The sequence below is a fragment of the Athene noctua genome, chromosome 1 (genome assembly GCF_965140245.1).
Source record: "Athene noctua chromosome 1, bAthNoc1.hap1.1, whole genome shotgun sequence".
NCBI lineage: Eukaryota > Metazoa > Chordata > Aves > Strigiformes > Strigidae > Athene > Athene noctua.
Window position 1 is genome coordinate 85,616,023 of NC_134037.1, and position 17,634 is coordinate 85,633,656.

The following is a 17,634-nucleotide window of genomic DNA, read 5'->3' on the forward strand; positions in this document are numbered from 1 at the left end:
GGACCTTCCCATCAACAGAAAGCTCTTCAGAACTCCACTATTCTTCATTTGGACACCAGAACACACGTTTATCTATCCACTTGCAACAGTTGGCAGAAGCCAGATTTCTGCTTAGTTAATGGCTATCAGATGTGCCATAGGACAGCAGAAGAATAGCTATTTGAGTAGCGGTAAATCAAATCCAGCTTGAAGAATGCCTCCTTCCAGCCCCTGACTTTTCCTCCATGGGAACAGCATATCTGCCAAGGCAGCAGGTGATCTACAGAGCACACACTGCCCAAACAGCTCTTCCAAAAGTTTGAAGCTGTTCAGCACAAAGCAGAAGCTTCCTGCTGTCTCCAGCTCCTCCTCCTCACAGACTATTATGACAGACAAAGCAGCAAGAGGGATTCATCACTGCCTATCAAAGGTAGATATTAGCAGATATAAGGCAGTGGTGGTGCAGCTAGACCATACTCAGCTATCTCCAGCAATCAAAATGCACCCTTGGAGCAAAGTGTACTCTCTCCAGTATTCATGTGCACCACAGGCTGCTTCCTCTTTATTGCTCTTGACATCTGGGCTGGCTGGCCAGCAGCAACACTCCAACCTCCCTTTGTTTTTGCTGTGTTGAAACACCCATAATTTCAACCAGGAAGAAGAAAACAAAAGAAGGGAGATTCCCCTGTTAATACTGAAATGAAGAATGGCTCTCTTACCAAATCTCAGAATATGAGATAAGGAAGAGAGAGAGAGAGAACCAAAGAAGTACTAAAGAGACAATGGAGGACAGTGATAAGGGAATTAAGAGGCTCCTAATTATCTGGTGACTTTTTAAAATCCAGTTCAAATAACACTGACAAATGCTTGTTACTAACACAAGGCACAGTCATTGAAATGCAGTTTACATGACACATACTGGTAAATAACTGGTTTGCACAGTCTCATTGGACAAGACCAAAGCCCACCTGATGACATTACCATAAAAAGGTATAGACCAGTACAGCTTCTATTGAAAACCTGTGGACCCTACAAAAAGCTTTGGAACTCATACAACTGCCATCACAGTGTAAAATAAAGCCAATGAAAAGGGAAATTGAGAGTGTTTTGCAACCATCAGTTCAGAGAAACTTAAACTCACATTTTTTCCAATCAAAAAATTAGAAATATATGCATTGTCCCACTCAAAATCCACCTTCTTTTGGGACCTGTTCCTAAGAGGCAAAAAAAGGGTCCTAAGTACACTCTCTAAGAAGGGAATAAACTAATGTTTTTCAGATTGTCTCTGCTCTAAGAATTGTGCAGAGAGAAACTTTCTTATCATTTCACTCTTAGGGAACCTTACCAGAACTGGAAGTGTGATAGAGTTCAGTGTATGGTTCTATGTGGACTGATGAGCCAGATGGGATCTCTGGTATTCTTCCCTCCATTTCTGTGCTGATGGTAAGGTGACCATGCTCATCAATTCCACTGAATTTCTGCTTTATAACCAGCTTCTCATTGTTGCCAAGAAAAGTTACTTCAGTTTGCCGTGTAAACTCGCCACCTAAAGAAACAGCATCAGTTAAACCACTTAATAGTGGCTTCTGAATCCTTCTATTCAAAGTATAGCTTCTAGGAGATAAAATACAAATTACTATTTTCTGCAACATAATTGCTCATGTTTCTAAAAGAATAACTTTCAGAGGTATACTGATAATATCCTTGGATAACGCAAGGAAATGATCTTATCTTAAGCATTGAACATGCTAAATTGCAAGTAAGTCCAAAGGAGTAGGGTTTTTAAAATTTTTTTTTTAAAGTTCCAACAAAGCTAATACTAGTAGGCCTTATCCTACCAGTTAAAATGGCAAAGGAGCTGTACATTTTAAAGAAAACCTCCATTAGGAATACAATGAGTTAAAAAAACCCCAAAAACCTAAAAATCCAGTACATCTGTTTCCAAATCAAAACCAAGTGAAATGTATGTTGTAAATTCCAGAACAAACTTCAAACACACCAAATCCAAGAAAACCCCAAAACAAAGAGTTATGTTCAACTAAATGCACAGTACAGAGCCTGTAAAAGATAAAATTTTAAAAAGAAACACATGTTCTCCTAGAACAGATTGCATCTACAGCTTCAATTCAGGTGCACAACCAACCAGATTTGACCTCAAACTCTTACGAAAAGTTGCAACTGTGAACTGGGGTTTCCCACAAAATAAATTAACAGAATCACTTGCATCTCATGCAGGAATTGCTTCTGTTAAAAATTTCACACCTTCATGAGGTCAGGTTTTCATTTCTCTTTTGCTCCATTACTACAATCAGGCAATTAACATGTTAGACCTCTTGTAGATGTAAGACAGCTTTTTTCAGTAGCTCTGTACACTCTAGTACCAAAAATCAGATCCTTTTTAATAATCTCTTTCTTGCACAGGAACTGGCCACATCATTCTTCTTTCTAACAAACTTATGTGCTTATTCACTAACAGTGAATTAAAAAGCCCAATATCTATATATTGTAAACAAGAAAAATGATGAGAACATTGATTACAAAGCAATCCATTTGCAGCTCAGAATAAACATGTTTTCATCCTGTATTGCTTCTAAATACACATTTCTCTCAAGACAAAGGAAAAGCATAGCACAGTTTTTGAACATTATTTTAATTTAGAAGTTACCAGTAACACTGAATCCATTTTTATAGCCTTGCTGTTCCACAGCAAACATCCATCCTATGATACCTCCAATAGAGGCAAGAGGCAGTAAAGAATACCCCAAAGTCTCTGGGATTGTGCTGATAGCTGTGTAGGCACGCCCTTGGTTCATCACAACATAGGAATGGAGATCAGTGTTCTCGAACATAACTGGAACAGGGTTATTTCCTACAAAGATTCTTCCTTTGACCTTCCCGTTGACTCTCTGAGGAGAACCTAGCAAATCAATACAATGCATCAGAACAAAACGACAGTTCTCACATAATCTTCAAGGAATGTGTTCAGAGCATTCACTATGTTCAAAGAAAATAGTGTTGAAATAAACAGCAAACAAACTCTCAGAGAATTCAACAGGAAACTGCCTACAAACACTGTGTTCATTTGCTTACCTACATACATACATACATGCGTGCGTGTGTGTTGTCATTATATAGATGACTAAGTGGCCAAAATTGCTTGAAGACACGCCCTTTGTCTTAATTAATAATTTTGTCTGCAAAGATAACTCCATAAATACAGACTAAGAGGTTACAGTCTCTGACAGTAAGTGGCATAAAGAACCTTCTTTTGAAGATCACACTTCACATCAATATCTATTGAAGGTAACTTTGTTCATTCCCTATTAGAGGGCCAACACTGTTAGATGTTAGAATAATTGACCTATTATTCTAGCCTATTCTATTTCTTGACTCAAAACTATTGACCAATTTGAGACTGTGTTTTACTATAGCTACTGTATATATACTGTGTTTTACTGTAGCTACTTTGGTTTACTAGTTTTCTTCTGTACATAATTCCCAACAAGCAAATTCAAATTCCATTATCATCAGATTCTTCTTTTCTTTCTCTGCAAAATTCAATTTTATGAACTGAAAGCTAAGTAATAGGTTTTGCTTTCCTGCCTCATAAAACACAGTCTGCAGTCAGCTATTTTAGTTGTTGAAATGCATCTATACTCTGAGTCAAGTCACTATGAGGATTACAAATGTGTACATAAGAAATTCCTTTATGGATTTTACACAGGAACAAAGTTTAAATGGGTATCTAACAAAAATCTGCCAGATTAGCTCTTTAGTAAAGAAGCTTAAGGGTCAGACAAAGAGGAGCCATGCTCTTTAGATTGATGATCAAAGTTAATTTGTTCATCCCCTTTGAACTGTCCATTTCTAGAGTGGGGACCAAATAAAATTATAACATGTTAGAACTACATGATTGATTCCAGCAATAAACACTGGATGTTACTCTATCTAATAAATTATGCCAGTTATGCAAGAGTTTACTTTTTCTAGAAAGTCAAGTTAAAATGCATAATGCATACAATTGACCACCTAAAATAATTTGCTCCATTCAAAAAAATCCATGCCAGAAAATATAGCTCACTTCTTAAAATACCTTTCAATACATGTCAGTGTATAGTCTTTCAAGAAGTACTTAATCCCATCTTTTTTGGTACTGAAAACAGGTCATCTCCTTCAAGAAAGCCATGTGCAAATACTGCATATGTACCTAATTTTCAAAAAAGTTACCTTCTGCTACGCATTGTCTGCCATTTCCTTTGTAACCAGCAATACAACTGCAGCAAAATCCATTGGGATAATCTTTGCAAATAGCATGAACAGAGCACTGGTGGCGGTTGTTAGCACAGGTCTGTTGGATGTCTGTGTGGTAGCGAAACACTGTAGAAAATAAGACCAGACACTTACACTGCATGTAGTTACAACAGTATTCACATATCCCTGGTTTAGTTTAAAAATGTCTCTTGACTAACTTCTCTTTAACGAAAACAAAAGAATCACAATTGATTTTTGCTAACCTTGCAATCTGCAAGTAAGTCTACTATTTTGCAGAAAACATCAGGGCTTCAGATGTTAGGAAACTGTTTAATTCCGTTGACTTCAGCAAGTCTGTGTTAATACAGATTGGTTAAGATGTCTTGGCAGAACTAAATACACAATAATTTTAACCTGTCCTTGTTCCCAAATCAAAACAAAAAGAAGCCTTTTCAACCTCAGAACAAAACCCATCAGTACGATACCCAGGACCATGTACCAGCTGATGCACCCTGTAATCCTAATCAGTTTACCCTTTTATTTCATGGAGATAGCAATTCTCACCTCTGCTTCAAGAAGCAATTAACATCTGGGCAGTCAGTCACACTGTTCTGAGTTTTCTACAAATGCTTTCTCAGAAGTTGAGTCGCTAATCCCACCCTTGTAAAATTTAAGGCCATGAAACCCTAGCCAACAACTTTTACAACAGTTATGATTCCCAACCTTTGTTAAATCATCTGTATTCAGTAACACATCTCTGAAAGGAAAATAAGCTAGGTTTCAGTAGAACCGATCATAAAGTCCTTACCAGGTACAGCTACCTAATGCAGCTATTAAACTTAAGATCATACATTTAACAGCCCTGGGCAAAAGAGAAGGGGAGATCAGTTGCCACTAAGAATGCACCAGCCTTAGGAATACAATTATCCCCACAGGAAGCTTTCCTTAGGGGAGATTCAGGTTCCACAGACACACTGTAAATGTGCTTTCCTGTGAGAGTGACCAGGGCACAAGTTTACTAGACTGATGAGATCTGAATCTGAGGTGACATCCAAGTTAACTGCTCCAATGAATAACACAAACTTATTAAATGTGTTCAGACTGTCAGATATAAGTGAGAAGGAAACAGGTTATTCCTTTGGTAGTTCAATTTCTTGCATGCCTCTGTCTTTTTGCAGTCTAACCATCTCAGAAGTACTCAAACTGTACAAAAGACCTTACCTATACCAGTTTCATCAAATTCTTCCACATCTATGACTTGGGGTTGCTGTGGGGGGAACTGCTGAACGTGGAACTGGCGGGGTGGAGCTTTTGCTGTTGGGAAATCTTGATGACTGTAAAAAGACTCAGTTGAAGGTGTTCCTGTTACATCTTGGTATGAACTCAGAAAGTCTTCTGCAGCTAGCTGAGGAACACTATATGTAACGTGGTGCTGATCCTCTTCTGTGCTGTCTGTACTACTGGTGACGTACTGCTGTCTTATTTCAGTGGAGCCATAGTCTGACATAAATGGTTTTGAAGTCATCTCCTGGTCTTGTTCACTGGACTCCAGGCTCTCCAGAATGTTGCTGATCTTGGCAGGCACAATACTGTCAGATGAGCTACCAATCTCGAAGACCCAGACACCCTGTTTCCCAGCATTGCTGCTTCTATCAAAGAGAAGCATATGACAAATCAAAATGATCAAGCACAAGTTGTGTGATATTTCTAGCCTACAAAAAATGTTATCCTTCACTGAGAAATGTCAGGACAAAACTGATGAATTATCTTATCTCCATACTTATCTACCGGTACAGTTTATTCAGCTATAAAACACCCCTCACAGTTTGGGTAGCACTTTTTCTTCACACCTAGAGCTCTCTTCAGAATTTCTAGCCTTCTTGTCTCCAAAGTGATGAAAGAGAAGGATATATCTGGGCCACAAAGATATTTCTAACACTTACCAGAACCTTCTAACTCATTCCCTTTCCTTCTTACTCAAAAAAAAGACTGCCCAGGATAGACCATGAAGAGTTAAAGTCTTAAGTGGTCCTATATTTAGAAGGGTTAAGTATACAGCAGTTCCTACCAGTGACAATGGAACTATGTATGGACTTTTGGCAAATTAGACCAAAGACCTCCTATTCCTCAAGAGGGTGGATATTTATCAGTGGCAGACTTTGTGATTTCTCATGCAATGACTAATGGGATCTTATTAGTTCTCATTGACTCATGCTACAATTAAAAACATGGAACTTCTTGATGTTTTCTTGAGGAGTTTAAACAAATAAAAAAGCATACTTGTGCAGGTTTCTGATGCTTTCTTCATCATTAGCAATGACATTGTAGGATCCTGGGTTTTCCCAGAAGTAGTAGTTTGTGGAGGCTTGACTAAAGCCAACCATAGCGGGAATCTTTTCATCACCGTTCTTGGAGTATGTACTATAGAACTGCAAACTATCTTCTGGGTAAAGGAAAATAGCATAGGAACTGGAGTCAGAAGAGGCTAAAACAGCCTGGAATGTGTTTCTCTGTGGAAAAAATTTAACATCCATTTAATCATGGAAAAATAGTCAAGACAGACAACAGAATAACATTTTTTTAAAACTCAAAGTCAGAATGTCCATCACACATAATGGATCATGTACTTCCTAGGAGAAATCAATATTATGCAAACCACCACATTCACTAAGGTAGTTTCAGCTTTAGCATGCATAAACATTAAAAAGAAAGCATTATCAAAGGTAAGTGAAATCTGTTAGGAAATAGCCAGAGAGGCTGCCTAAAACATAACAGTTCTAAGTGCTATAATGTGCATAGGTTGTTATGTAATTTCCTTTAAAAAAAAAAAAGGTGATGTGCTAGACTAAATAGAAAAATTCTGTAAACAGATTATTTAAGGAAGAGTCATGTTGCAGCAAATGTCTTTTCGTGTAGGAGCACTCCTACACACTGTAGGAATCATCAGTACAGCACCTCAGACATTAGCTACTTGTTGCTACCAGTGTGCAGAATCATTATTGTGAACACAATGGTTGTGTCACATTAGGTACAAGAAATTAATCTTTGACAAAATAAGATTTGCTAAGCTGTGGTAATGTTCTCAACTTTACACACTGTGAGCAGGCTCATCAGCTGGGGTAATTATGGTGCATAAAGTTACATATCTTTGCAGGATAGTACCTAACCGTCTTACAAAGGGAAAACGGTTTGCAAGTAATACAAAAAAATAACCTCTAATTGCTTCTTCATTCAATACTAGCTACAAAGCATAAGCTTTTTGTGAATGCAATGTAATCTGTCCAAAAGGAATTCACAATCTGAAGTCCCTGTTAGTCCATATACCTATCAGATTTTAGATCGTTTCATGCCAAAATGGCTTAAGAGTCTATTGAAAAATGTAAGCAAACTGGATTATATTGCACAGATGGAGGACAGGATATCCTACCGTTTCAGTTATTACCACATCAGACTGAACAATCACAGTAAGAATTGTCAGGGAATACAAAGAAATCAGCTATGCAGATTCAAGCATTTTCTTCTGAACAAGTAAAATACTGTAAAATAAAAATCAAGTAAAAATTCTGGAAACTTCTATTTTGCTACAACCTTTTTTCAACAATAAAATACATTCTTAACTGGATTCATTTAAACACAAAGGAATTCAGGCTTTCAAACCAACAGGTTATGGTGTGACTCTTCAGCTGAAGATGTGCCCAACATGTCTTAAAGCTCTAACATTCACCTTTTCTTCCAAAGCATGATCTCCTGGTGCCTGGTAAGGAGCCACGAGCTTCCAGGTAACAATGACAACACTGCTGGGATCAAAAGTAGTCTCAGGAAAACCTTGTTTTATATAGTCTGATGCAAGTTGCAAGACATCTGAGGATGAATCTTCTCTGTAATACACATTTCCACGTCCATCTGTTGTGTCCAGGTCAGCCATAAAAGGAGCGATAGCCCCAAAACTAACTGGGAATTGACCAAGGTATTTTTCTTCACTTGAAGGTTCATTCACTGCAATAATCCCATTAGTGGCAACCTAATAAAAAGGTGGAAATTATAAGAGAGATACTGTTCATATGGCGGTCTCGCACACCCATGTGCTCTAGACCATAATATTTTCATTGCATTTCCAAAAGAAACTGAGTCAAAAGTCAGCCTTGTATTTGTTAAGTAACTTATTTTTTTCAAGTTTTTGTTTTGTATCCCACGTCAGGAGTCCTGAGATTTCAGCTGCACAAAACCAGAAGTCTACTTTATGGATAAACCAACCTTTTTTCCCTAGATAAAGATTTTGGCTATTTCAATTTTAGACACTTATTGCCTCTTCTAATAAAGATATACATAGCCACCACATTTCACAAGTTTCCAGGTCTTTCTCAGACCAAGACCCAGCACAACCCCTCCGTGAGTCTCCCAAGAGTTGTGTGTAGAGACTCCCAGATGACCAAAACCTTTCAGCTGTTAGTCCTCTGAAGAGCAGTTTTACAATAGCATGACTGGGGATTGGTAAGGATCAAGCAAGTATTTTCAACAGTTACTTTTTAAGTTAACCAGCGTGTTAGATTCTTACCTGGCATAAAGCAGAGCAGACTCTGTACCAAAGTCATAGCATGCCCCCTGGCAATCTGGACTTCTACCGTGAAGGCAGAGGAGGAGGATACTTCATCTGGACAGTTTAGAAAGCTGTCCATGCCTAAGAAAGTCTGATGTCAATGGTAAAAAAAAAAAAAAAAAAAAAAGGGGGGGGGGGGGGTGCAGGCAGGAGAAATTGAACAGCCCTGTCTTGTCTCTCTCACACACACATGTAAGTCATGACACAATAGGCTATGTCATTCCCATGAAAACCTGGTTAGGGAGTCAGGATGCAAATGGGTCATCTGAGCTTTCACTCCTAGTACAGCACTGCCTCAGAAGCTGATAGAACTTCTGAGCAAAGAACTGATCTACACATAATCCACCCAAAAAACTGCTCCACGCTTAAATACTGTAATAGCTCGGGTGAAAGACTTCTGGGAAGATGTACAGATTTCTCTTTGCCTGGCCAGGACTGCTTCAATTTTCATTTTACTTCACTACAACCATCCTCCTAGGAACTTCTCTGCTACTATGCGAGGCTGACTGCAACAAGCTGCTGCTCACTCTTAAGATATGCTGTGAGCACTACTCCTGTACCAGAGGCTACAGTGGCTAGGAGACAGAATTTCTGTAGCAGATACAGGCCACCCTGTAAATTCCCTTATAGCTAAGTACCCTGACACTGTCCTATGGTAAACTGGCTCTGTTACTTGAAAAAAAAAAAAACAACAAACCAAACAAACAAAAAAAAAAAGAGCATTAACTTTTATATAACTTTATATAAGTAAAACTCTTGGTCTGAAAATGCATACATACTGGTCCAGCGAGATTTAACTGGTCAGTGAGATGATGACTTGCAGCCAACCACCTCTAACTAAAAATGAAATAAATACACACATACAGGTAGATGCTAGGACATGTCCAAGTGTGATGGCCAAATTCCCTTGGCAAACCAGAGCTAATCCTCACACTACACAGAAACAGCAAGCAATACTATGGGCATCAGGACTTGAGGCAGTGCATAAACTGCTCACACTCAGCTTTTTGTCATGGGCCCTTCTTCCAGATGTGTACGGCATGGTATGAAGCAGCCAAGTATTGATTTTTCCAAGTATTTGGTCTGACTACCTGATAACAGGACACATCTGACTACCTGCAGGCAGCCAGACACTCGCCATTCTAGAGCTGCTGCTGCACACGCAGATAACTCAAAAAGGGCCAGAGGTCCCAAAACTGGCACCACAAGCTATGAAACTAAAACTGCAATCTCCTACAGATTCATCTCACTCATAGGGATTCTTACAAGTCCAAGAACAAAGTGCTGCTGGATGTTTTCACATGGTCAGGATGCTCACAACAGTACGCAATCTTTATAAATGTGTGGAAGAGGGTCACAATGGCCACCGTGACTCAGACTGCAAGGCCACCTAGCCCAGTAGCCTGTCCCCAGCTGTACCTGCTATCTTACGGATTCAGCAGAACAAGAAAAGGACATGCACGTACTCCTCCGACTGGCCTCTGACCACATTCAGCTCAAGGGATTCCCTGAGGTTTGACTATTTATTCACCCTCAGTGGATTTCCTTCATGTATTTGTTAAGTCTTCCCTTCAACACCTATAAACTTTATGCATCCACAAAATCCTTTAGAAAGGAATTCCACAGATCTGTGACTCATACCCTGAGGTCTCTCCTACTTTGTTTCTTTTCAGTCTGGGTCCTGGCTTCATTTGACGGCCCCTAGTTTTTGTATTGGAACGAGTGAAATCCTACCCAGTTTCTCCTCCTATTTAATTTCTCCTCCAGAATGAAGACCCCCAGTCTATTCATTCATTTCCTACATAAGAGCTGTTCCCTGTCTCTGATCGTTCTCATTGTCTCCAAACTTTTCTTCCCCTTTTCTACTGTATACCTTTGGAAACAAGGAGGTCTGGGCTACATATATTCTTCAAAGCACAGAGAAACTGCCGTCTGTGCAAGACTGTCAGGGCTGTTGGCTACATATATCTTGGCAACATCTTTTAAAATCCAGACCACCATTGCTACTGCCACATACAGCAAATGAGAAGAAGTGTAGTGCAGGAACTCCTGCTACAAATCACCCCTTCATATACAACACCTGTATCTTGAACCCTCCTTTGGCTACCCAGGGGGTCAGAGCATGCCCTCTGCCACAGGCAGGTCAGTCAGCTTGGTACATAACTGGAGAATGGGTAGCATGAACAATGAACTAAATTTAGCAAATAGTTCACATAGTATATTAGAATTTACTTTTTAAATGGCTTGACATATGCTGACTGTATTGCCTGCAGATGTATAATTTCACTAGCTGCTACAGTGAAAAATACCAAAGTTAAGATCATGTGAAAAAATGGGAAGTTGACTTTATGCATGAACAGTATATCTAAGATATATAGGCAGTATATAATCTTCACAAGCATGATGGGAACACAGGTCATGTTAGAAAGGGGGAAGAGAAGCTGAATATTGTCATCATTTTTCCTCTAATCATTTGTGACTTAACAGTGGCCACAGATCCTAAGGTGAACTATGAATTTCAGGAATATGGAACTAAAACAACGGCATGGGTTATCCCAGTCTAAACCCTGCAGTCACAGGCAGACATGCAACAGAAATCTAGTCCAGAAAGGTTCCCAGAACTTCTGTAACATCTATGCACTAGAAAACGCCTTGTATCCCTGTAAAGCAAAGCTAAAACTTACCCTAAAATTTAAAAGCCACCAATTATACTATACCACTGGAAGACAGTAGGTAAGATGGTGCATGTTACAGCGTGCTTGCTAATGCATTTTAACAAGGAGATGCAGTCCACCTTTAAAGTAATACATTTAGAGTAAATTAAAAGGGTTTTTTTCCTTCATTCTTCTTGCTTACACTTTTTGTACACAAGCACCCCTACTCCCACTCTAAATCCTCTTGTGAGAGATGACTGGTGTTTGAAGTATTTTAAACAAATTCCATGCTCTTCATCAGATCTGGTGTGTGCAGACTTTGCGGCTGCATGGTCCCCCATTTATGGCAGAGATTAAAATAACACTAAGAGAAAATACAATCAGGACTAGTTAATACTACAGAACAAAGTAGAGACCAGAAGAAATGACCTAACATTTAGCCTTCCTCTTTTCACCTATAAGGGGCATGCTTCTGACTGTTTATTTCCTATCTTTCTAAAAACTTAAATGCAACAAGTAATTTTATCAAGGACTTGCAAAAATTCAACTCTATTTTCATTTGTTCATAGTTTATAAATGAAACAGTTCAGTTTCAAATGTTAAGGGAATGTTTGGATGCAAGTACTCAATCACCCAGAAAACATTTGCAAGCCATTAAACGAAATTAAATACACAAACTGCTCACTCTGCAAAGGGATTCTGAATGTAAAGAAAGAACATCATTACTGGGAAAAATGCTTTCCGTTTTCAGATTTAACAATATATTCATATTGAAAAAGATGGTGAAGGATACGGTTTAACTTTACCCTGTTCCTTTTAAGGACACACAGATAGGTTGAAGTGTGAACTCTGAAATAAAGACAAGTAATTCAGGGTAAGTGCTGGGTTTCATTAGGGTATCATTCCTGTCAAAAGGGAAAGGGAAAAAAAAAGGCCTCAGGTGGGCGTTGTCTAAAGACCAGCTGTATGGTACATCTTTCCTTTTAGGGTATAATAGTATTTAACTTGACAGGAACTAACACAGATGTATTTTTAGCATGTTAAACTTCTGGATTACACACATACTTAACATACATTCATGGTCTGTAGCAGAACAAATCTCACACACTCTATTTAGGTCCACCCTGAAAACCCGAATGAGGAGAAGGAAGTACAAAGTAACCAAGTACTTCTATTGAAAGAAAAGTGTATCTGTGTGTGCTTAATAAACACTAAAGTTTCAAACAAACAAGGCGTTTTTCCCTGTTCAGTGACTAGGCATTTTGAGAACTTCAATATTTCTGAAATAAGAGAGTCAAGAAAAATTTAATTTATTCATATAATGAAGTGCCAGTTGATGTAAAGCAGCAAAACTTTCTAATACAAGCATGACCAACTATTAATTTAGGAAGTTAATAAAATTAATAATTAAAAAATTGACCCAAGCTTGCCTTAAAGGACTCTGATTCTTTCCTAAAAGGAAGTAATCCCTAATCCTTTAACTTTTCCATGTCAGTAAGCCCTAGTGTAACCTGAAAAAGCCTTAATAAAAGTGTGCTATTAAAACAAATAGATCAGTATGGGTTAGTGATAGGATTCAGTGCTATAGATCTTGCACAGGAAAACACCATATTGAAGATTACAGTATGTGAAAGTCTGTTTCCACTTATAGTAAATAAAAGCTCTCTCTCTGCCTATGAAAAGAAGTTTTGTTGCCAGGGACTTTATGACAAGTTGATACTAAACAATTGTTCCTCAGAGCTCCTTGCCTTTTTCTGCATGTGTAGAGCTAACTCAAACTCAGCTTCTCAACTATTAGAAAAGATAGAGAACCCACATAAATTTTCAACCGATTGAAGGCAAAACTTGCAAAAATCAAGCACTCAAAAATTAAGATAAGCTTAAGATAAGCTTATCCTGATGAACCATATAGATCCAGGAATTCCTTTATGTATAATAATATATTTCTACCAATACCACATGTTAATTGTATCATCTTGATAATATTTACTATCAACTAGCAATACTTTGGTAAATTTTGCTTACTGAATAACATCATAGAGCTTAGCAAGCATTCACTGCCAGTATACAATAAACCTGTGTACTGTGAAGCTGCATTTATGACTGCTCAATTATTAAGGAAATTACATTTCCTTAACAGGTATACTTCTCCTTTTCCTACCCCCTACAGTTTGTAACATGCTTCTGTTTTGCAATACTTGTGACAGATCAAATGCACGACAAAAGCCTCTGCATATTATGTAGACTGATACAGAAATACCATTCATTATCAGACTTCGCCTATATAAAAATCACCCGTCCTTAGTACTGAATAATCATGCTGAAAGGGCCCTAAAAGTGATTCTGGAATAGCCTCTACGTGGGTATTCTTTCAGATAAAAAACCAACTAGGACCACTCCTGGTTTATGGCATGGGCAGGTAACAAGATCATTAAACTAAAGAAACCCAATGTTGTTAACCAATTTACTGCTCTTTGAAAACTCTGTCCCCTTTCTGTCACTTACTTGGCGTGTTACTTCTTGTCTTTACTTCTCAGTAACTGGATACACAGCCCACTATCTTTCAAGAAAATGTCTGTGCTTCAAAAAGTGTATTTTTTACTTGGGTTGGCTAATCAGTGACCAAACTTAGAGTGTGGAAGACAAGACAACGAACTAAGGGTCAGACTGAAATCTGAACTCCACTTAATACTTGTGAATTACTTTGTCTTTACTGCCAGCCTCAGTTAACAACACCCATTTTCCACACAGGAATAACCCGAATCCCTCAAAATTTTGGATTTTGGATGTGGTAGAGGCAGTACGGACGATGAAAAAGAGCACAACTTAAGTGGCAGCATTAATAAAATCCATTGTAAAGCAAGCATGTTAAATCTTCAGTGAACGGCCATGAAACAGACTCAAGCACATGGGAACTACATCAAATTTTTAATGACTGTGGCCACATGGAGGTCTAGTTTTCTCAAGTGTCTCCATGTAGATCAGTCCTCAGAGTTGCATCTTTGACCCACGGTGCTAAAGCACATTGGTTTATCTGGGCAAGAAGGTAGGGTTTAACTTGATCAGATTAACACACTCAACACACTGGGCCTTCCCTACTAAGACCTTTCTAAATATGCTCATTAGCATCTTCAACTGCCAACCTAGATGAAGCTCCACGAGAAAAGAGGCAATGATAAAACAGCCCATACTCTCGCAGCGTTCTGGAGACATGCTGCCATTTGAAACTTTTTTTTTTTTCTTCTGGCTACATTTGAGCAGCCCTGCTTCAGACAATCTGTTTTCAATCCCACCTTCATATGCTAAACGTCCTCCATTAGCTATAAACACGCACACACAACTCCGGGATGGGGATTCTGCTGTGAGGCAGCACACGTGGCTGAGGTCTGCCTGCAGCCCAAAGCCTCCAGTGGGCCTGGCTGTGGATTTCCTTGCCCGAGAGACCCTTGAGCAACGAACAGATGAGAGCCCCCAAGAGATTAAGGGGCAGCAAGCACTCTCGGTGCTAAGAGGTGCAAGTCCTGGACGTGCCAGGCTCCTGCTTGAACACTCATAGTTTCACCGCGACGAGGATGTTTCTTAGCCGGACGCACAGCCTACGTGCGGGAGCACAGAAAACGCCCGGGGATGGCGTTCACTCCGGGGAAGGGACTGCATTCTCCCTACCCGCCTGTCGCCTGTCCTCCCCGTGCGGCCTCTGGGCACCGCAAAGCGCCAGCCCCAGCCGCAGCGCCACCACGGAATTAACGCTGCCCCGACCCGGCTGAACGCAGCTGGAACAACCAAGCTCTTGGGACCGACTTCTGACCACGGCGCTCACACAACCGACGTGACCGCAGGCACCCCCCCGCGCACCATCCCAAAGCCAGGCAGCACCACGGCGAGAGCCGGGGAACCCCCCGGGGAGCTCCCAAGCGCCCTCCCGGCCCCCCGGCGGCCGGAGCGGGGCCCCTGGCCCTCCCGGCCCCACACTCACGTAGAGGGAGCGGACGGTGGCGCCGTAGAAGCGCAGCGCGGTGCTCAGCTCCAGCGCCGCCGAGCGCGCATCGTCCGCGGGATCCAGCGCGGCATCTCCGCGCCCCTCGCCGTGCGGCAGCAGCAGCGGCGGCGGCGGCCTCTGGGCGGGCAGCGCCAGGGCGGGCAGGGTCAGGGCCAGCAGCGCCCAGCGCGGGCAGCTCGGCGCGACGCGCATCCCGACGGCTCCGGGCCCGGCGCCGCCGTCCCGCCGCTATAAGCGCGGGCAGCGGGGGGAAGGGGGGGGGCGGCCGGGCCGGGCCGCGGCGCCGCCGCCAATGGCTGCGCGGGGGGCGAGGGGGCGGGAGGCACCCGGCGCCCCCCGGGGCGCGATCCCACGGCCAGGAGGGGAGGGCAGGGGGGTCGCTGCCGGCTCCGGGCTTCGCCCGCCGTCCCCGAGGCTGCGGGAGCGGCGCGGCGGTAGCCCCGGCACCGCGGGACGGTCCCTCGGGGGGCGCGGGGCGGGCGGGCCCCCACCGCTTTGGGGGTGAGAGCGTGGGGCCGGTGGGGTGAGGAACTCGGGTTTCTGCGGTATCTCAAGGCTCTTCCAGCAGCTGCGGTATGCCGGCGGCTAGCGTCCTGAAACTAAGTACCCAAATCCACGAGAAACCACCCCGTGCTGTCTTCTGAAATCATTTTCACACCAGGTGCTTATATTATCGGGGGAAACGAAGAAATACACTGGAATGTGTTTCATAAATTAACACCATCAGTGTCAGAGCTGCATTTGGTTGCAAAATAAAACTTAAAAATCTGTAAATGAAAACTCACTGATGAGGTACACAGAAATGTGGGATATCTACATATATTCTTTCTGATTACATCTTCTTGTTTTACAGCCTAGTCCTGCTCCCAAGAAACACTTTGGAAGCAAATGAAGAATGGGTGTATTTCATCTATTTTTCCTAAAGCTTCCAAGTGAAGACAGCAGTGTTTAGGATTAACTCTTGTCCACTAAAGTGTACACAGTGATATTTCCACAGAATGTTTACAGCAGAAAGATTACCTGAGGGAAGGCAGCTGACACGCTACCCACATGCTTTTTACATGGCTTTTTACTTTTTTTTAAACACCTGCTCACTTTTTTGCTAAGAAAACATAATTTTGCATTTGATGAATTGCAAAAGCACAATACATTCCAGGCTAATGCCTACCTAAAAGAGGAAAACACATCTGTATATCCAATCACCATTACTACCACTACCAACTATTTACAATTGACTTCTATATTTCAGTGAAAACAGACACTGAGACAAGTAGCACAGTGTCTGGGAGGAAGACAAGTCATCTTCTCTACGCAGTTCAGTTATCATTGTACTTTCACCTCCAACTTTGCTCCATATTTTAGAGCCCATAAGACAGTAACTGGTGGATTCAGGGATATCTGGCTAACCACTGCTACAGAAGCAGTCTCTTGGCTGGATCACCACCAAATCTGAGCATAGTCATATGCACAAAGATACCTCAAGATGTACTTAAACTACAAGCAGTTAAGCAAACTGTAACTTCTTACCCATATTAAATATGTAACTCGTATACTACTAACTACCTTCACAACATCATCCTCTCCTTACAACCTCCCCTCTTCAGTGTAAACTCAGTTCCAAACCTCCAGAACCTAAAGGCAAGATGTGCTTGTGCAATGCAGCTCCACAGCAATGAGAAAGCCTAAATTAAACCCCGTAACACCTCCAGAGCCCCACATACACGTTCACAACATAAAAATGTAATTCCTGTTAGGCCTGAAGTTTTCCATAGCCCTGTTTTCCCTCAATATGAAAGTCAACCTCAACAAGAGGAAGATACAAGCACGGCAAGAAGAAAATTCTCAGAGGGTAACGTTTTCCTGTCAGATCCATGTGGTTTCCTAGTATCCAGAATTCAGAGGATGAGGACCACTGTAGTAAATTTGAAATTGATTTGAAGCCTGAAGAGTTAAATATCTATGTCTGCATGTTTAAAACACAGAGTAATAGTCATGTTATGGTAAATCCTTTGTCCATTAGTCAGTATATTGTGATTGTTTAGTCTGTTTTTACCTTAAGAGGACCACAGTGTTTCTGCTGCAGTTGAATAAGTTTATGTTGTATGCAGCTCCCACTGTGAGGAATAATGAGAATTACAGAATCACAGAATCAT

At 41.0% G+C, this 17,634-nt stretch overlaps 1 protein-coding gene across 3 annotated transcripts in view; it reads right to left on the reverse strand.

Moving 5' to 3' along the window:
- Window positions 1-15,673, reverse strand: part of NID1 (nidogen 1) — a 51,675-nt gene extending 36,002 nt beyond the window's left edge. For all 3 annotated transcript variants that reach the window (XR_012632893.1, XR_012632892.1, XM_074896781.1), the window contains exons 1-7: window positions 15,458-15,673; window positions 7,955-8,251; window positions 6,511-6,740; window positions 5,452-5,879; window positions 4,207-4,356; window positions 2,645-2,896; window positions 1,325-1,525 (exon numbers count right to left, since the gene is read on the reverse strand). Coding sequence is in view for 1 of the 3 variants with exons in the window: in XM_074896781.1 (XP_074752882.1) it covers window positions 1,325-1,525; window positions 2,645-2,896; window positions 4,207-4,356; window positions 5,452-5,879; window positions 6,511-6,740; window positions 7,955-8,251; window positions 15,458-15,673 (1,774 nt within the window). In the remaining 2 variants the exon portion in view is untranslated. The remainder of the gene's footprint in view (window positions 1-1,324; window positions 1,526-2,644; window positions 2,897-4,206; window positions 4,357-5,451; window positions 5,880-6,510; window positions 6,741-7,954; window positions 8,252-15,457) is intronic.
- Window positions 15,674-17,634: the final 1,961 nt, after the last annotated feature.